This window comes from Battus philenor, unplaced genomic scaffold (assembly GCF_028537555.1).
Source record: "Battus philenor isolate CCGP_79_NKW_IND1 unplaced genomic scaffold, ilBatPhil1.0.hap1 SCAF_7, whole genome shotgun sequence".
In the NCBI taxonomy this organism is placed as follows: Eukaryota; Metazoa; Arthropoda; class Insecta; order Lepidoptera; family Papilionidae; genus Battus; species Battus philenor.
Genome location: NW_027181737.1, coordinates 2,296,774 through 2,319,116, shown reverse-complemented (window position 1 = coordinate 2,319,116; position 22,343 = coordinate 2,296,774). Strand labels below are relative to the sequence as shown.

The following is a 22,343-nucleotide window of genomic DNA, read 5'->3' as shown; positions in this document are numbered from 1 at the left end:
AATCCGCTGTCACTTAACTATCAACAACAATATTCATATTTTTTTATAATATTACCATAACAACATAATTACGACAAAACAATGTATATATGATTAAAATGTACAAAATAGTTATCATCAGCAACATCGGGGGTGAACAGCTGGACATAAGGCTTCCTGGATTTACAAGGGTACCGAATAAAAACGACTTATATCAGAGTTTTCAGACGTCCACTTTGTAGGCAGCCTTGCTTCGCTACACACGCTGGTTTGTGGTCCTCAATTCAGTTCAGATCCTTTAAGATCCAGTCGTAATCTTTCTATGCTATATGACATGGCATGGTCACTATCACTAGTCAATGCGCTATTTATGTTCGATACTTTAATTCGACGAATCTCCTTATTTTTGATTCGATTTCACAGTGAAATCTTGAGCGTTCTATGGTCCGTCGAGCGACTGTGAACTTACAATTGAAGCTCAGAGTGGGACTCCACCATATCAGTACACTATAGCAAAGTTCAAAAAGGGTTAAAATATAAAATTTTGAAATATTAACATAAAAAAGTGATGGAAATTTTAAATGAAAGATGCAAAGGTATCATGGTCGTATTTAATATTTCAGTGATATATTTTTATTCATTGCCAGAGAGACTAAAATAATTTTCACATATATCCTTTGTTTTTATTACGAACTTTATTAATGAACTAACTGTATTTCGCGACTTCGTTCGCGTGGAATTTAACAAAAAAATAACAAGCTTATTTACTTTTTTTTATTCGTTTTTCTTTTAATTATGTGAGACGGACATGAATTTTACGATTAAAATAAATTCTAATGTCACCCACAACTCGAAAGATCATCATTCGTTCTGTTTTCGTTTCAATTCAAGTCAGTATTAACTGTCACGATATATGAAATTTATCAGAATGTGAAAGTGGCGCCATCTGTCGAAAATTTATAACAACTTATAAAACTTCGTGGACTCATGTCCAACTAGTTTACTAAAGATTATCACATGATCAAATGCATGATTTACGATTATATGGAAGAAACACAGACAAACATTTATTTTTGTATATATAGATAAAGGATAAATATATTCTTCGTTTGATTATTTGTATAAAGAAATCCACAGAGAAGATAGTAATTTTTCATTTACCTGAATTGGCACATAACTTCCGAAGATAAAGTACGCAATCAATGTACCATAGCAAGCAATTTTGCCGATCGATGTGCTTCCCTAAGTGACATAACCAAATAAAGTTTTTTCTTTTAACGAAATCTTGTGTTATATCTCCCGGGTATAGTTTTTGACTTATAGCTTCAATTTATATATGTTACAAGCTGATCCCGTAAACGTTGTTTTGCAAAAAAAATTGATATTTTAATTTACAAATAAAAAATAAGGGTTAATGGTAAAGGGGTGAAAATTTAGGGTTGTATGTATTTTGGTATGCTGTATCATAATAAAATAAAAACCAAAAAAATTGTTAAAAAAAAAAATTTAGGGGTGGACCACTCTTATCACTTAGGAGTATGGAAAATAGATAGTAGCCGATTCTCATACCTACTGAATACGCATATAAAATTTGGTAAAAATCGGTCGAGCCGTTTCAGAGGAGTTCAAGTTCGAACACCGTGACACAAAAATTTTATATATCAGATATACTTTATTATTTATGTACTTTTTACCTTTTACTTTTTTATATACAATTTCTTTTATCTCATTGTATAATTTGATTTTTATATACTTCTATAAAATTCGTATGAAATTTTCAAGTTGGTTTTTAGATGCGCTTTTGAATTGTCGATTATTTTAACATTATAAGCAGTAAGCTACCACCGGAAATTAACTCAACAGTTGAACTTTAAATGTATTTTAACAAATTTTCATGTGTATATTAAAATATGAATTATGTAAATCAGTCAGTAAACAAAATTCAGACTTTTCGAACAACTAAAACTTCATTCTTGTACTTAAAGTTCGACAGTCGCCTTTTTAAAATGAAAACTAACAATGTTTTATGTATACATTATAACAGCCACCCTGAAAATTAGTTACCCATGCAATGAAAAATAGAAAAATTTAAGAGAAAAAATCATTAAATTGTTAAAAATCATGTCCCTCCTAATCCTATACTAGGTGAACGAACTAAAAAAAATGAGTCGACAAACCAATAGCATATATTTCAATCAACTAAAAACTGTTGAATGCTGTATATAAGGTTTATCTAATGATATATTTTAATTTTAGATTTAAAACTAAGAAAAGGTCTAAGACGTCTTGTAGAACTTTTTATATATGCGTACATATATACCCACGAACGATTTGTTAACATTTTTAACACGATATTTAGGCGTTACGAGTTTATTTTCATTTTTTATATTTATCACGTGTTTAACATAAGATTTTAGATAATGTCATAAATAATATGTTATTAAGAATGTAGCGGGAACCAACAAAAATACCGATCATAAAGAAAATATCTTTTGGGGAATTTTTGCCTATGAAATTTTGAATGGTCGAGATAAATACTGTTGAAAACTGTTATAACTATTTAAATATGTTTAATAAATAAATAATTAATATCCTCAATTTATAGGTTTTTTTTTGGTTAAATATAATATTGATTACATAATTCACGAAAACCTTATACGTTTTGATGATGCTGATTTTATATAAATTAAGCAAATATCGTAATAGAAAAATGCACAAAACGCTGATAAAGTAAATACAGTAATATTCACACATACTCACACTCACACACACACATACACATATATATTTAAAAATAATATATAACCTAAACCGCAGTAAACGGAAACTCGGCTTGATAACAAAGTTTATTAAATAATTAAAATCTTTCAATTGTACTTCAACATCGAGGCCTACCACAATATATTTTCAAAGTGCACTTAGTGTACTAATAAAACTAAACTTGTCAAGAACTGATAGTGATTGGAGTAGCTTGAGCTACGAATTAGTGCTACAATAAATCAAACAGCTGTAAGCAAGCTATTGAAGCAGCTTGTAGTTGTCAGAAAAAGCTACGTTCCTTATAAGCAATGGAAAAGATCAGGTAGAGACAAATAGAGTTACCCACCAGATAGAGACATATATGACGTGCTTACTATAATTTGAAACCTGTAAAATCGAGATATCCATTTCACAATCCGATACCCATAACAATGGAATGAATGTGCCGTTTGTTACGTAACGATTTCATTCTAAACGATTGTTACACCTTCATTTTCATTCATTGTTATTGCTTGTTTATTAGGGGAGAAATCGTTACAGACGCGAAAGAGATTCCTATCCGTATATATGATACGGCTCGTTTTTATTGCAAATTTGTTTTTTATGAGAGATAAAAGACAATTTGCTACACCTGATATTAAACGGTTTCGGATCATATACGTCCAATTTCACTGTTCTTATATCATAATGTAGATTTTTCAATCTGTTAAATTACCTCTATGTAAATATATTTTAATTCAAAACATTTTTCAGCACACTTTTTTCTATCTAGAAGCAATAGTAGGCCTATTTTAATTTATATACAATATATTTACCATAATGTATTGGTGTTCTGTACAATGCTATATATAAAGATTTACATTAAGTAATATACATTTATACCTCTTAATTGTAATAACTTATGGATATATGAAAGGTTACTTATGAAAGGTAACATAAAATGGCTTAACTTTAACAACAGAGCAATGGAGAGAGTTCGGAGATTCGATATGAGAATCAGAAATGAGATCTGCAAGAGAACCAAGATCAACGACGTAGCTCTAACAATTGCTAGTATGAAATGACAGTGGTCAGGTTACATCGTTCGTGCTACCGATAGCATTAGCGGTAACCACGAGTTGGTAGACGCAGACCAGGTAGACCCACACCTAAGTGGATGACCTAGTCCAGGTTGCGAAATGTCGCTAGATATCGTCATTGCAAGATCCACGTCGTGGCAATCTTTACCTAACATGATGACAGATGATATTTGATTCAACAGATAATATCACAATCACGTACATCAGGACAGGTAAATGTTGCACCATCGCATTATGATGAGTAAAATTAATGTACCAAGAAATCACTGATAAGGAATATCTGAAAGCTAATTAAATCACTTTCATGTAGTTGACAGAATTTTTCACGAATACCAGGAAATATTTTAGATTGAAGAGGAACTCTAAGAAGAATATATTGAAAAGATTAAATTAAAGATGTATATATACTAGATGAAATAAAATGAAAATCGACAACACTCTTGTAGTGATTTACACCTAATTAGTTCCAGAAGAATTGTTGCAGTATATTAAATAGTGTATATTGAAGGGAGTTTTATTGATCCACCAGTCGAACTTGAGAATATATATGAAAGAGTATAACATCCAAAAATAATCCACTTTAATTTGCGTTAAAATTTGTTTCTAGGTTTTGGTTTTGACTAAAATCAAATCTGTAACTTTTCTGGCAATCTTCAGATAGTTAATTTTCCAGCTAAGTTGATAATTTTATTACTAATCTTTTTTGACTCGGTTTCAAATATTCATTGAGAAAAATTGCTTTTATTTATAACTGGAAAATCTTCCGATACATCTGATATATGATAAATATATAGAGAGGAAAATAATAAAAATAATACACGTGAGGTCCTAAGAAAACATTTTGATACGTAGCACGACACACGAAGCCATTCTGTAAGTGAGGGGTCTTAAACGACGCAATAGAGAATTCTAATTGGTCTTAGACGGCTCACTATGCCTAACTGCCAATTAAGGTAGATTACCCAAGTATAATCTGGTAGCTTACGTTCTGTACCGACTTCAACTAATAGCACATTCTCTTTAGTCCAATAATAGTCTTTTTTGTTTGTCTTTAACTGCTTCACCTTCATTGTTTCTAATTGTATGTGAAATGAGACCTTCACTTAAACTCTTAATGGAAATTTAAACAGACTATATTGTACTTAGATGTATAATTAAGAAAGAGATTAATTCCTGATTCTTTTATCTAGAATTTTATCTTAATTTTTAATTAGATTAGTTATATACAACACATAAGCAAGTGTACAAAATGTTTAAACGGATTTAATGGACTTGGTGCTAATAAAAATACAATTGTGATAAAAATCAATGACTGCTAATGATCACAGATTTAGATAAAACTACGCATTGAAGTTAGGTAGTGTTATAAGCTTCTTCCTATCCTTAATCAGGTAGAAAAGTTATTCGAAGATCGTAGATCTGAACTCTCTGAGCCTGAGGAGCTTGAGATTTGAGCTAATACATAAAAATATCTACTGAATGTAATGTTCACTATCGTCATAGCTTCTGCCATAGGATGTTCACATAGTCTCGGAAGCTAGCGGCCTATATCCAATGTCTGTCCACCACACTATTAAGGTTGTTTGATGATCTTGTTAGCACATCCTGCGCTATGTTTTTCAGTTCATGATTTCCATTCGAGAACCTACTAATAACGTATGTATGGATGTTTAAGTATGTATGTCTATGTATGTTTATGTTCGTTCGTTTGTCAATATGTATTTTTTGTAAACGTAAACTACCCATTATTAGTAGTTTTACCTTTTCCATACTAGGGTTGTCTGTAAGAGATTGCCTTGTGTGATAAGACCGCCCATTGTACTTTTTTGTGTATTATTGTAAAACTTATTAAATGTATCTTAACATGTACAATAAAGAATATAAAATAAATAAAATAAAGTCAAAGTCAAAATAGTTTGATTATATGAGATTACTAAAATCATTTGTATTAGTCAACATAAAACTAATTTCACTTTAGTTTTTTAACGCATATATTGAAAAGATTTAAAAACGAATTCAGTAGTATTTTTATTATTTTTAGTACTAAATTCTGCATAAATATAGTAGTTCTTTTAAATATAGTATCAACGTGTTACCATCTAATTGTAATAGTTCTACTTTATTAAGAAGAAATGTTTCTTCTTTTAAATTTTGGAATGTTATCTTCTTAATTAAGTATTAGCGCATCTCTAAGTAAATGTAGTAGTTTAGTAAGTAAGTTTACCCTTCTATATGTATTAGTTCTCCTAAATTTATCATCAGCGCATCTTCTTCTAAAACGACAAGACTAATATTGGTGATTAAGGTGTTCCTTCTTCTTTTCAGTCAACAGAGGCCCACACCAAGACATAGGCTTTCTCCAAAAACCGCTACTATGACCAGTCTTGCGCTGTCCGCACCCATCTTGAACTTAAACTATATCGTTTGTACACCCAATATCGGGCCTATCCACATTGCGTCTACCGATCTGTGATCATGACTTGAGAACCTTTCGGTTCTAATGGCCAGTGGTTTTACTTCATACTAACAATTCATAGAATTATGTGATCTTGTTTCTTTTTCAGATTCTTCGTATTTCTGACTCTATCTCGCAGCGACACTTTTAGCATTGCCCTCTCCATTGCTCTCTGGATGAACCTGATCTTCTTTTGATGCCTGTCATTAGCGAACACGTCTCACATCCGTATGTCATTACAATAAGAAATATAAAAGTCTATAACTGAATGTAAATATTTATAAAAAGCATGGTAAATTCTTACCAAAATGGTAGAGCTTAAAATAAACACGTTATAACAATGAGCGGTCGTAAGCGTGTAACTGTAATAGTTTCCATTGGATTCGTAGCACAGACGGAACAACGATCATTCTATTGTTATGATATGCGATTGTAGAATGATAGCGCATTGCGGTACGTTGGTAAGATTAAAATGTATGCCGCTATAAAGGTAGCCGTGTGAATAACAGGAACATTTAGTCCCCACTTTCGTATATCTGTGTATGTTTTTAATCGGTTTCGTGTATAACAAGGGGTTAAATGTTATAACCTATATACATATGTGTTTTATATATATATATATATATGAAAGTAATCTTGTATGTATGTTTGTGTGTATAGTAACGTATGTATGTTTACATGTATTTATGTTATTTGTATTGGTATGTATGTATATACGTACGTATTTGTATGTACGTTCATCCTAAACCGCCCTCTTCTTGTCTATCATCTCCATCCAAAGGTTGTCTGGTAGAGATCGCCTCGAGCGATAAGACCGCCTCTTGTACCATGGGAATTGTTACTTTGTTTTAATTGTTATTTTCCTCTATTTATTATATGTTGTGTACAAAAAGTGGTAATAATAATATTATATACAGACTGATAGTGAACAGGTGAAAAGCCTTAAAAAAGGCAAAGGAATATATAATTCTTTTACTGTCAATCTATTTATGGTATAATATAATGATAATGTAGCAAACCTGGGGTTTTTTGAAATTCGAATGACTACTCTTTTAAATCGAACAGTGGCAGCCCTGCCAGTTTGATTCCCGGGATACAATCTTATATTATTAACACTATGTGTATTAATTGTATAAGTTTGCTACTGCTCGCAAACAAGTTTTCAAAGGATGCGATTTTCACACTGCGAATACCAACCTGTCTACAAAGCGACGCGATTGTGATATATCGCCCCAAATTATGTGTATCTTTGTTGGAGGCATATGCCTTACTTTGTGCGTCGACGGGTTAAAATGAAGTCAGATTAAAATTAAATAAAAATGTGTAGAATATATATATCCTCGTTGCTTTTGTAATGCCAAAAGTGATTACAATAGCGAGAACTTAGTTTCACAAATAAATCAATTTATATTCCAATAAGTATTGATAGAAAAGCACCGTGAAGTTAAAAATAGAACTCGTTTCAATTTTGACGAAATCTATCATGTTTTAAAAAAAAATTGTATTTCAATTTGAAGATTTATTGACAGGCTTCTAGAAGGTTATTCGATTGCCTTTATTTAATTACTAAGAATTCGTGTAGCAGTATAAAAAAAAAAACACACTTTTTTTACCAACTCTATTGTTGTTTCGTTCAATAATTGAATTCTTTAGGCAGAGAGCCATTAATTTTATCAATTACTTTCGTTTCGATTCAAACAAACAATTTTATATAAAATTTACCGGACTTTTAGCGTATTAATTAAGTATCTATTTATTCATAGTAAACAACAAATAAGACTTTTTTTTCCAATATTCATAGTAAATAAAAAAGTTTATTTCAGATTTTAAGTAATAATCGACGGTTGGTTTGAATTTTTTTAATGAAAAGATTAACTGAGTACAGTACCTGGCGATAAATATTTCACATCGACTTTGGAAAGAGACGATCGGCTAATTTCGGCTTCGTAGAGCGTTATATCTATCGCACGAAATACAAACAGTCAGATATCTAATAAGAGCTGTAAAACAAGTTTTTCATAATTAATTTTATTCTTTGTGTATATATACATATGCATATATTTTTGTTTTGGTTACAACGCGTTTTTCCCAGCTAGATTTATTTTTTAACAAATACCTTTGTTAAAACTAGAAGTACCTAGTCGAAAGAGATTATTTGATTTCCAGGTAAAACCAGTCAGTCCGGCTTTTATTTTAAGCCGGCACCAACTAATTTGGGTTAGAACACATGTATTTTATAAAAAGAGTTTTTAAAAAAACCTGACACATGGATTAGTTGTATAAATAATAATTTGATAGTAAACGATAATCGATACGTAATATTGGTTAACATACGATAAAAAAATTATTGACAAGGTGAGGTATATAAGTCTGTTATAAAAACAACAATAAAGAAATGTGATATATGTAATTAGCAACGAAAAAAAGTAAGAGATTTAAAATTAACAAGGTTAAATTAAATGGAAGTATATATGAACCAACAAAATAAACATGATAAAGTTAAAAGATAAAATTAATTTGTTCAAAATTGGAACTTTTAACAGAACTATTATTAATCGTCAAATTATTGTCTATTTGTTTTTAATCAATTTCACTTTTGACTCTACTCTGATTCCCAAGGTGTTATAGTTGTAAAGAAAAAGCAGTAAGAAACTCCACAACAATACTAAAGTTGTTAAATGATAGTTAATGAAATAAAAGCTAGGGGTGAGGAGCTATAGATGAATGGTGACGTATAATGGAAGAGAATAAAAAAGAAGAGAGTGAAAATAATACAAATGTGAAAAAAATAGGATGAATTAAATATCTCTGTCCACCCATGATAGAGGAGTATGAAAAGTCGAATAACTGGACCAAAAAATCAAACAACCCTAAATTTAATAAAGTTCAGAATCTTCATGATATTACAAGAAAAGAACCACTCTGACGATATTACATTTCTTACGTCTGTTTTGCTTTGTTCTGTTTATCTTTTGCTCTGTCGACTTCCAGGATTTCTATAATTACATTATCACTATTTCTACTAAAACGTGCATTGCATCTGAAGTCAACATCATTTTGGCCTTTTTTTTTTAATTTTCATGTATTGTTTTTATGGATGCCTTTATTTGTCAACTTCATGGTGTTTGTCACTTAGTGATATTATAAACGGCTCTGAATTCGTAGATGCTTTATCATCAATATCGTACTCCCATCTTCTGCAGAGGTTTGCAATTCTTTGCTAATTCTGGATGAACTTTCTCCTTCTTTTGGATTTTTATTACCTAAAGGCATATTTTTGAACTCCATCTTTTGAATTTAAACTACCTAAAGGTACATTTTTTGGTTTATTTGAACTATCAGTTCTTCATCTTTTATACCCTTAATTATATCTCTGGTAATATTGGAGTAAACCTGAGGAGTCGTCATTTTTAATTTTGGACTTAATTACTAAGGTTAACAGGGTAAATAAACATTACTACAATCTTATAAATTCTTAATAAAAAGTTACGATGGGCACCTGAGATCAATTTACATATATTATTATATCTACTAATTGACCCTTAGGTTTAGCACCCCTGACAATTGTTTATATTAAATATGAACTTCATCACGTTACTAATCCAGATACAATATTGACATTACGGAAAGATTTTATCGTCAAATGCTTACAATGTTAGATCTGTGAGTAAATGAGTTTGTTAGTACAAGCTTCTCAGTATCATAATATATTAGTACAAATCAAATATGATTTTATTAATATCTTTACAGATATAATCAAGGTTATGGGAAGTCGCTAGATGAAAGTCTGTTCAATGCCGGATATCATAGCCGTCTTTCTTTTTAATTACCGTCCCTAGATACTTTGTGTTATCAAAAATGTTTTTCCTCTTGCAGTTCAATGAAATAATTAAATAAAATTTACTTATCGATTTGTTTTAATAACAAAACGATTATAAGTAATCGTTTTGTTATTAAAACATATTGTTATAACAAATTTTCAAATTCGTACTCTTCGCAAGTTAACTTATATTTATATTTTCATTGTAGTGCTTTATGGTATACTAATATTTTTAATTGCATCCCTACACGGCGTTTCAGTTTTGATTTACGTCAATTTTTTCACAATAAGGTCACAAGTACCTAGTTGTCAAATATTCTTAACTAACATTTCCGTCGAAATTTTATCATTTCAATCTTAATTAGAACATTCCTTGTTATCCATAATAGAATTATATAAAAGTAAATAGCTGTGTTAACCTAGGTAACAAATAAAATATTTGATGAAACATCCACCTCGCTTAAATGACTGGATAATACTGTAACTTGTTAATTCGTTTTCGTGTCTCTTTCATATATAACCATGTTTGAAAGGTTTCATAACTTATTGCAAGACTAATTATATTTTATACTCAATGGCCCTTTTCGCTTTGCATCTCGCTGATTTTTGTGGTTGTTATTATAATATAATATTATAAGAATATAATATAATAATAAAAAAGTAGCCCAAGTTATTCCTTATTAAATCAGGTATCTGCCATTATAAGTTTGATCCCAATTAATCCATCCATTTTAGAGATTAACTGGAACGATCAGACAGACAGACGGACACAAAAGTTGTAAAAATGTAATTTTGGTATATATATCGTATATATTTATAGTAAAAAGGATACTTTTAATGTTACAAACAGATATTCCAATTTTATTCATTTGTATAGATGTTCACGCTCTTCTTGAGTATTGTAACAATCATTTCAGCTGTAAGACGTTGATATATCAACCTCTAACCTTGATTTACAATAGGTACGGTTTGAAGCGTTCTCTATGTACCGTGAAGATAGTTCAACGCATTTTGTGTTTCAAAATTTAGTTAGGTGTATTTTACGCCAATTTTCTGATAACCAACAATGAGTTCAGACCTCTTCCATGAGTATCCCTCACTATTAAGGATCGTGACCCTGTTTGAAAAATTAGTAGCGCATATATTTGTCCTAATCTTCGGTAGTATCTATTACTTCGGCTTCTATAGTATCCAGACTGGATTGGGACCTGATCCAGGACCAGGATGTGAGTCTATCACCTCGTGGTCTACTTTTCCGGGGATCAATTTTTTTAGGTTGTCATAGCTTTTTCTGACAGTTTCATCAAAACGCTGAAATATATTTAGTCCATATGACGGAAAGGCGATCAAACACTTCTTCATTGTAGTTTCTTTAGAATCAAAATGTTGATTCTACTACTAAATTGTTATGAAGTGGTGTTAAAAAATAAACATCGAAGTAACGTAACAATGCAATTTAAAAATAAAATTAAGAGATCCAATAACAAATAATTGCATTTGTCGTACTCAAAACTTCGGATTGGAAATAAACACGTGGTAAAAACGATTGGCATTAAAGGTGTGGAAATAATTGGGCCATATCGATTCGATGTTTCGGTTCGACGAGCGGTCGTGTCGATACGAAATCGTAACGTTTTATGTGCAGTAGAGCTATCTATTGTTTTTTTTTTATTATTTCAAAATTTGTCTAAGCAAAGAGGTTTTTATTCGCTGATATATAATTGTAATCTACTACATAGATCTCAGGATTATCCGATACCCTTGGTAATATCATTTGAAAGTTTTCATCCCTTCTGTTACGACGTTATACCTTAAAATTCCTTAAAGTTTGTATCCATGCTTAAGCAAGTAACAATCTGTTTACCGTTATAGTACTTACGAACAAAGTTTCGCTGTGCTTAATTACTTAGATGTTACTTAACGGCCTTATATTTCTTACTTCTGTAGAGGTACTCTTTAGAGGTAATTAGTGACCATTATATGCAGGTTTTAGTTCATTTAAAGTAGTCATTTATATCGTGTCATCGGTTATTTTATTAGTTTAAATTTCAAACAACCCAACGGTACTATTATATATCTGTATCAAACGATAGCGTGAGGCAATCTACTAACAGAGCCATCTATCGGCGCTATCGAAAGTAACAGCGAAATAGTATAAATAGTTACAAAGCCTTATATTTCAGAGGATAACAAAGAAGAAGTTGCCATGTTAAAAATATCATTACTGCAGCAGCTCGAGTCTTGTAACAAGCTCCTGAAGGAGTCTTCAAACTTACGTGTTGAAGAGATTTAGACTATTTGACCTTCTAGGGTTTTTTAAGTTAAGTTCTCCAGAGAGCAAAGCATCATGTTCAGTTTGAGTAAACTCCCCTTCCGAAATCAAATACTGAAACACCTCGTGTTATGTTTAAGAATGTATTTGTAAACTATAATATTTTAAGATTCGTGAGGTCTTTTTTTTTGTTTCGGTGGGGGAGATCTTCCGTTGTTCAAGATTCCTCGCCTCTTGGGGGAGGACAGGGGGATTACTACCCACTAACCCCCCCCCCCGCCTACTGGGAACTGCGGTATCTCCTGGTCAGGGATCACCACGCGGTCTTCCCTCGCGCCGTGCTATTTTTTCGATAGCCCGGCCCGGTGGTCCGAGACCATGTCGAACCATCGTCCGCCTCAGAGTCGCTGAAGCTAGTGGGAGTTTAGGGCCCCCACCCTAAACTTCCGCGACTCCGAGGGTCCGTTTATGGTAAGGGAGCACTACATCGTTAGGTCTTTTGTCAACCTAATGTCTGTCTATATCTTGCCACAGTACCATCATAGCATCATTGCTTAATTTTGCTTAGTGTTTAAATATTTATAGAGCCATTACAAGCGAAGTGAGAATTTTTAAGACAGCTAAAACAGCAATAAAATATAGTCGGCCATTACTTATTTTCGTTTCATATAAAGGCGAAGGTTTTTAATGCTGATCGTAAAGCGAATCTTCCTAACAATGGTTGACAATAAAAGCATGAAAAGTGCGTTAACGACCAATAAAAGTGTGTTTACTGTATACCAAGACCATCAGGTCAGGTTAAGCAATGTACATAAATATGGTGGACGGAGAAAACAAATTTGTTTCGTATTTTGATGGATTTTTTTTACTAAGCCACATAAAAAACTGTTAACGCTAATAATGTAATCTAAGTTAAGTACAACTGTACTAAGTTAGAATGTTATAAGCATTTCCCGCCTGTAGATATTTCGAATTTAGAATGCAGAGTATAATTATTTGTTTATGACAGTTGGATAATATACTATATACATTATTTTAGTCGTAGAATGTCAACTGTTGGATGTACATATCCCCAATAGTAATTGGAAGTGAACTACACCTAGCAGCTTCCAACTTTCTACAATGCGCTTGCAGGTCTGTATATCACTTTAGAATCTGAAGTACTCATCCAGCCATATACTGCGCGCTATATGGTCTGTCCACTTCCACTTTCCAAGTTCTACTGTCACTTGAAACATTCTTTACAATGTAATAGCATCCTTATACACGTTTCTTTGTAACTTCCTAAAATTATTTCATATCTAATATATAAAATTCTCGTGTCACGGTGTTCGAACTTGAACTCCTCCGAAACGGCTTGACCGATTTTTACCAAATTTTACATGCGTATTCAGTATGTCTGAGAATCGGCTACTATCTATTTTCCATACCCCTAAGTGATAAGGGTGGTCCACCCCTAAATTTTATTTTTAATTTTTTAGACAATTTTTTTGGTTTTTATTTTTTTATAAAAATACATACAAACCTAAATTTTCACCCCTCTACAATCAACCCTTATCTTACATTTGTTTATTAAAAACTTTAATTTTTTTTGCAAAACAACTTTTGCGGGATCAGCTAGTATTTTATAACATCGTACATCGTATCGAACAAAAAAATTAATAATGTTCTTTTTTATATTTAAATAGATAAACATCTAACAGAATAGACATATAAATATTGGAAAGAAACCTCTTTCGGAATTGAATAAATGATACCACTTACGTCGACATCTATGCCCGGTTGAGCGAAGATCCTCGTGTAGGGATATTCCTTGGGGAGGTAACTGAAAAACTCTTGCCTCCCGCGGTACCACTTCACACTGTACAGTGTTTCGTTACCCTCCAGTGTCCATTTACAACCGAGCAGAACTGTGTCTCCGAGTTTAACTGCTGATGGAGCTACCAGCTGTACATCCCGTAACGCTATGGCACCTGTAACAATATATATCATTAATCAATTTTTATTTTAAAAAATAAATACTTTTGTTACTTTAATCATCTGACTTTAGTAGACTGGTAATATGTATAAAATCTTTAAAGGTGTGAATGTATATACACCTATTTACGGTAACTACATAAATTGATAACATTCAAATATGTTACATTCATTAATTTATATATTTTTTTTTTGAATTTCGAAAGGTCAATGATTTCTAGTGATGCAAAGGCTGCATAATCCGAATTTTAAACCACTTATTTTGATATATTATTATTATGTTATTTAATATTTCTGGAACCATTGATTTTAAAATAAAATATTCAAAACTGACAGTTAATTACATGTACTAGGGTAACGGGAAAGTAATGGCGTTTCTGTTGACATATTTTACAGAAAAACTGATAGATTTTCACCGCTGCGGTATTAAAAATTTGTACACCAGATGGCAAAAGGTTGTTGATAACGAAGATATATATTGTTGATATGAAATAAAGACTTATTAAATATGTAGTCATGTGAATTTTATTTAAGAAAGTGACATTACTTTCCGGTCCCCCTTATAAATTCACACCTTTGAGGCTTTTACATCTATAAATAATCATGCTATATATGTGCACATTGGAAATAAAATATATTTTCGTAGCTATTAAAATCACCTTTCTTTTTTGTTTTTATTTTTATCTTCTAGTACTGTCTAAAGCTTCAGTGACTGTGTCGTGTAATGTGTTTCCGTAATATTTATCGATGTTATTAACATCTCATGTTATTTAAATAATACTATTAATACTTATTATTGTATATGATTGTTTGATTGTTAATAAATTTGAATTTACGGTAATTTTTTAATGTATGGAATAATTATCGAGCAAGAATACTGTTACGGCGGAATGGTTTTCCAGTGGGGACTACGAACCAGTAGATGCGCCCTTTGGTAAGGTCCTTCTATTACATGGTTGCACAGACTTATTAAGACTAGGGGCCACTCGGGAAAATCATGGCGGGCCGGCCGCCAGAAGTATAGGTAATAATTTTTTTTGGGTTTTATTCCGGAATAGAATTCAATATTTTTCGAATGTACGAGAGTATTATTTTTGCTGTCGACGGGCCACCAGTATTCGACCGGCGGGCCGCTGTCTGTGCATCCATGCTCTATTAGATGACGATATAGCTATCGCAATCTTTGGCAGCATATATCTTGCAGTGGGCGAACATCAGCTGATATGATGAGAATGATGAAGAATAAAACAACCTTATTTTCCCAGATGACCTTTTTCAAACAATCTAATACGAAAATTATAGCATGGTATCTCTCCACTTCTTAACTTGTGTGCATGTTAAATTTAGTATAGAATATCATTTTGTGGAAGTGATCTGCAAATAGATATTGCATATATCAATACGTTGCGGTTAAATGAAGAGATATCATCTATCTCGTATTGACTTGCTGGAAGCCACGCTGCTGACGAGATATTACAAGCGAGATAATAGTATATTTTATGTCGAGTGAAGTTGAAAAAAATAAATTTGAGTGAAGACGATTTTGACTTCAAATTAAACATCAGATATATGAGTCTTATTCAAAAATGAATAGGTTATATATAAGGTTATGATTAAAATGTTATTACAGAAAATTATAATTATTATGTAATAAAAGTAAAAAAGTTCTGTTAAAAGTTCCAATATTGAATCAACGTATTTATATTTTTAATTTTTTGTCGTAAAACGCCGGATACTAGCCGCTTCTTCGGTTTTATTGGAGAAGTGATGCTTATGTCCAGCCTTGACATTCTTTGATGATGATAATGATGAAGTTATTGTTCGAAATAATTGAGTACATACAATGCAATTTAAACCATAATATAAATATATAAACAAACATAATATAAATATATAAACCTATAATATAGTCTTTGATCCCCGTTTAGTAATGTTGTTATTTTTATTTGTTTTTTCATTGTTTGACTATAAATCATTATATGTTCTCAGTGAGATAGTTATAAGGCAACAACTGTAACTAATTTTATATTTCTAAGCTTCTAAGTTTGTACTTTCTTACTGCCTTTTGTTACTGTCTATCTCCAATAAAGTAAATAAATAAGTAGTAATGCATTATCTTTTGATGTGTTCATATAAATAAAACCGATAGTGATCTTACTTGAATATCGTCGAACATTTGCCTTAGAACTCTTGTCGGCTTTGGACAGAGTTCCCGCCTCTAGTCACAGATGCTTTGACCGCAAATAATCGCATAAAATCAAGCGACGCCCTATTTAATGTAATAACGGACGGAAGTACTTCCAATTTGTTTGTAACTTTATGGATTTACTTTTAACAGATTTATTTAATTCATAAAAAGATTCAATATTTTAATATTACTTGATATATGATTGTAGAACAAAGACAGCTCCATAGATTCACTGTCCTTCCTGCTTCGTGGTCTCCGTTCTAAAAACTTAAGGCTCCAGCGGCCATCACCTATGTGTGTAATAATACGGCCTACTGGCAATCCGCTATACTATGTAACGTGATATGTAAATTCTAAAATTTAAGTTATTCATTATGTAAATCGCTGAAATCTAAGCGATAGCAAAGTGATAGTAATGTAATTGATTACGTAATCGCTTCAAAAGAGAAAGCAAAGGAGAGAAAATAGAAAAAATAAAAAGAGAACTCGATTAAAAGCGAGATGTCAGTTGCGCTGAACAACAGCGCTCATATAAACCCAAGAGACGAAGATTGTTTTAATTACAGTTTCATTGCGTTTTACCCTTTTAAATTTATTTGTTACGCGGTAGAATTCTAAGCGACGGCACTTTGGATTTATGTTTAAATGCTTTTTTATTGCATGGCCGTCTTTTTGCGTTATTGAGGGTTGTTAAGTACAACGGAAATGTAACAAAATTTATAAACGTATTCAAATTAAACAAAATACATTATAGTTATATGCAGAATATACAAGGTTTAGAAATACGTACTGATAATATTAGATAAAATTCACTATAAATTAAAATTAATTTTTGTTTACTATCTTTCCCCTCAAACATTGTTCTGCAAGAAGTTATTAAACTTATTTCACCACATATACAAAGATATTCATGGTGGGATATACCACAATCGCCAATATTGTCAGGCGGCTTGGCGATCACTCTGTGATATTATAGTATGCAAAACACTACTGTCAACTTTGAAAGCTTGTTTGTGAGCAATGACAATCCTATATAATTAATGAATAAAGTGTGAATCATATAACATTGTATCCCAGGAATCGAATCTACCACCTTCTATCGCTAGTCTGAGTCCTCTATCGTTGGGCTACCCTCTTCTGTTATTGAACAGTCGCATTCCATTAAAAAAGTAAATTATGGACAAATATATTAATAATTTTTTTCGGTGTGGCGGAAATAGGTGGTAAAAAAAGGTTTAAACCTTTTGCTAGCAAATAAGAAAAACCTAAAAGGTACTCTTTTTTTGCTTTTACATCTATAACTAATTGACTTGTATATAAATTACAATTATAAAACAACCTCAATAGGTTTATTCATTTAGTTGAAATACGTATTTAATAATTGTATAAATGTTCGGAGAAATAGCCTCTGTTTTTTTTATAGATGCTTGTTTTATTAGAGTGATGTCAACTTTGTACACATAAGTGACATAACTTTGTCGATTTCAAAAAACTTTCAATCCAACGTAGTTTCGGAAAATTTTCTTATATTCGAATAACGGTGTAACAACTTCATGAGAGATCCGAACTCTCCGACGTCTAATGCGACAATTCTTTTTCTTTGTAACGTCTGTGTTTCTTTATTCATACCCGCAAACAAAACATACAAATATTCATCTCAAATACGACTGATAACAATTAAATGCTTATAAAATACGAGGCTATCTTACAATAATCTATCTTTGATAATTTCGCCATTTAAACTGCATGTTGATATACACTCTCTCGCACTTTACTTGTTCCGTTCTTTTCTTTTTCAACCGAGTGACGTGAATATAGGTATAAAAATTCATTGCCATCATTTCCAACAGTGTGAATAGCATATAAACCTTCTTTATATGTTTCTTTTGTCTTATTACCTCTTAAAGGTTATTAGATAAAAATGCGTCTCACGAATTCTATAATTTGACTATGATATAATAAAAAAAGAAAAGTTTTCAAAAATAGTAATCTATAAGAAATGTCGGTAGTATATTGAACATCGTATTGCAACAAAATTAGCAGCAGATGATGACGTAACAGAGAACAAACGTAAAGACGAATACAAAAGTGAAGCAACAACAAATGAAGTATGCAGCCCCGATCGGCAGATTGAACCCGAAAAGCAAAATTTTCCGAACAATTTTCGAGGCGAAACTTTCAATTTCTCTTTGTTAAAGATTTTTAAAAGTTTTCGAATATTCATGCGGGACTCGGAGTGGTAACACAAAGCATAAAGTCGGGCCGGTTTAAATATTGAAACTTCTGATGGAACGTTCCAGAAAGTTATAGAAAACTGTCGTAGCCGGTAACCAGTAACACAGTGCCTGCTGAGTTAAGAAAACTAATGTTTGATATTCAACTAGAATTTCTAATTATCTCTGCATGAAATTGAAATTTCAAAATAGAACTATTATTAACTCCGGTACCATATATTTCGATAATAAGTCTATCTCTGTTAACACGCTTGCTGCAAAACCAGGTTCTTTTGGCCTGGTCGTCACCTCTTGCTCAGTGCCAGAGCTGTAGCTTTTGTTGTTCTTGAGGTATAAAAAAGATGGTTGTATATATAGACTCTACTCTGTACTAAAAATGACATATTTATTTATTTTTCACGATTTTAATTAATTTTTATTAGGAAAACGGCATCAGGTCATAACTGCCTGGTTCGCACTAGTAAAGATTCCTCTACCAGGTCAAGCCGACCTGGCTTAACACAGTATGAAAGTGTGCAAAAATCAGTTTAGCGACGACCGTTTTACGTCAACAGGTTTTCAAAATTCTCTTCTATGCACAATATATCTCACTATTGAAGATCGTGATCCTTTTTGGAATATCAGTCGTACGTTATATAACAGGAATAGCCAAACTTCGGCCCGCGAGGTACACGTGGCTCTTTGAACGATTATTTTTGGCTCCGATTGATTGTCGACTTACTTCAATAATTATATAACATTAGCTCCTGGGAAAACGTAACAAATTCCTAGTGCGAATAATTGTTATAATTGCTCCGGTATAAAATTAGCTAAATCCAAACGTCGATCGTAATTAACTAACCGGCATCTTAAGTATTATCAGGAGTGCTGTCATATACACGTGCCATTATATCTAAATTCAATACACATATTTTGTACTTATTTCATATAATTTCAATAAATAATTTTTTTTAAAAAATATACGTTTGTGTGTTTTAAATGCGTATTAAATTGCTCATAGCAAAAATTTCAAATTTCGAACAATGGCTCGAACCATCAAGGAGCTAGGCCACTCCTGCTATATAAAAACATTTCTGCCAGTTTTAGACGATATTTATTGACTCTGTGTTTGGCACTAATCGGTGTAACATAACTCCTGAAGATGCCCCGTGGAGGGGTGAAACACATGTTGAGTGATTTGACGTAGGCAATTGTATAGTTCGCATGCGCATTTGTCAGCAGGCTTGCGGGCGGTGCACTTTGTTGCACGACTACCACTTACTTAGGATAGACTTCCGCAAGGTAACGCCTGATTCCATTAAATATTTATTGCCTCAGCTTCTGTGACATCGAGCGTGGTTCGGACCAGGTCAACTGCGGCTTTGTGGTCCTGTGATCAATTTTCTCAAAGTTGTACTCATATCTCCTAGTTTTGAGACGGAAATGCTTAAAAATCCGCTTTGTACATACAGTGTAAAGACAGGGGATAACTCCAAGTATCATCAGTATTAGCGTTGGTTCTATGAGAAGTACAAGTCGTAATGTAACACATAATTTTTGCTTATTTGGTAATGATATTGTTCTTTTTAACCACTTTATTAATTGAGTAATTTATATTACCCAATAGGGATAAATAATAGTAAATGTGGACGCCATGAGAAGAATACAGAAAAGTCCCAATATGATTGAGATTTGAAACAGATTGACATCTTATACAGAATCATTGATAATAAGTGTAGAATGTAACACTTGTAAATATCACTTTATTGTAGGTATGTTAGACAATTATAATACATCGCGCGGTTAAGAAATTAACAAAGTAAAATACATGCGTTCATCGCCGTAACCGAGTTGTCAATAGGACAATCGTTGCTCGACAAACTGATCGTCGCCTGCGCACACTACTCTGCGCTTTACACCTGATTTCGTTTCACGGCAACTCCGCTAGATGGCGCACAGTAACACGGTGTAAAAGTCTTAGGCAGGTAAATGTATAGTTCATTCGCTGTCAATTGATGTATGGTACTTGAAAAAATAAAGTAACGATAATAAAGTAAGAAACCTTTTGTTTCAAAATTAATTATAGTTTATTAACTGTACCTACAGAATTTGTACCAGAAGTTACAGAAGTCTATTTATTCCAAAAGAAAAAAAACAACGTAAAACATTTCACAGTGATCTATTAATACGATTAAAAACAGATGTAAAAGCCTTCAAGATTTTTGCTGCTAAATAACCTATACATTCACCCATTTAAAGTAAAAGGATGTCTAACTTCCCGACCTTTTCACCAAACGTGGGCAATCGAATTCCATCGACACCATCATTCAGAAATCAGAGTTATCAAGAAAACCAGTCTCTACTAGTACAACCATATCGGTGTTTTAACCTGGTGGAAATAGATATAAAGCTTTAAAGTTTTTGCTGTCAAATGATTTACCTCCTTAAAGTTACATTTATAACTTATCAAGCTATATATAGTTTTAATTCAAATGATATTAAATTCTTATTTTGTGATATTTCTTATCTTTCTGTCTCTTATCTTATTCTTATCTTATCTATCTATATTCTTTCTTATTTAAAAAAAACTTGTATCTAAAGATACTATGCTTACATATGCCCATATAAAAATAAGTACGAAAGAGAGTACATAAAAGTGTATAAACATATGAAAGAAAAGAGAAATCCGAACAGAAACGAATGTAGAAATCAAGAAAAGGAAAACCCGTAAAAGCTCAAACGAACTTCCTTGTTAATAGGTGCTTAAAATTTATCGTAAGCTCTTTATTGCCCCCGCCGTATTGCGCACAAACAACATTCGGACACGATAATGTCGAACGGCCAAATCATATTTCTGTACGTTAATCCATATTTATTCGGGTTACCCTGCGCCGGCTGCCTTCCAGCGATAAGACGGACGGGCCTTTTTTATATTAATAGTGATATTAATTTCATGAAAACCTTGATCGATTGACTTCACAGGATTGATCGGGAACATCAAAATAAATGACACACTTATTTTCTTCGTGACTCTATGAATTTTACAATGGATGTTTAAATCCTTACTATAAACATGTTTAGGGAAGACCTGTGCAGTGAGCGACTACAGCAGAGTTCCCCAAACTTTTTTGTGTCGTAGACCCCTTGCCATGTTTTTCCGTGTTGAGTAGGGAAATCAATATCAGGTAAGCAGGGGGTACTTACCTGATATTGATTTCCAGTAAATTTCTAACTGCAGTGAAGTTTAGTGTTAAAAACTTAAAGTAAAAACACATGTTAATTTATACATTTATTAATTGAATTTAAATTAAACCTACTCAAAATAAAATTTTGTATCTGTTATGTAAAATATACGTAACATTAAATAAACTTAAAATAAACTATAAATAAAATAACATAAGCAATAAGTCAATATTTTAGTGAGAAGGATGAACTTGATGCTTTAATAATAAATTATAAACATTTGGCGTCAATTTTGTAAGGGTTAATCTTAAATCTCCTCGGCTAATAATGTCCAGTCTGTGGACCCCCATTTTCATTTCATGGACCCACAAATTTTTTTTCGCTGACGAAAACCCCTTGCAGGTTGTCATAGACCCC

General features: G+C 32.1%; 1 protein-coding gene across 1 annotated transcript in view; it reads right to left on the bottom strand.

Moving 5' to 3' along the window:
• The window catches only part of LOC137931136 (uncharacterized), a 269,824-nt gene extending 255,467 nt beyond the window's left edge, over nucleotides 1-14,357 (bottom strand). The window contains exon 1 of the mRNA XM_068774536.1: nucleotides 14,130-14,357. Coding sequence (XP_068630637.1) covers nucleotides 14,130-14,357 — 228 coding nt within the window. The remainder of the gene's footprint in view (nucleotides 1-14,129) is intronic.
• Nucleotides 14,358-22,343: the final 7,986 nt, after the last annotated feature.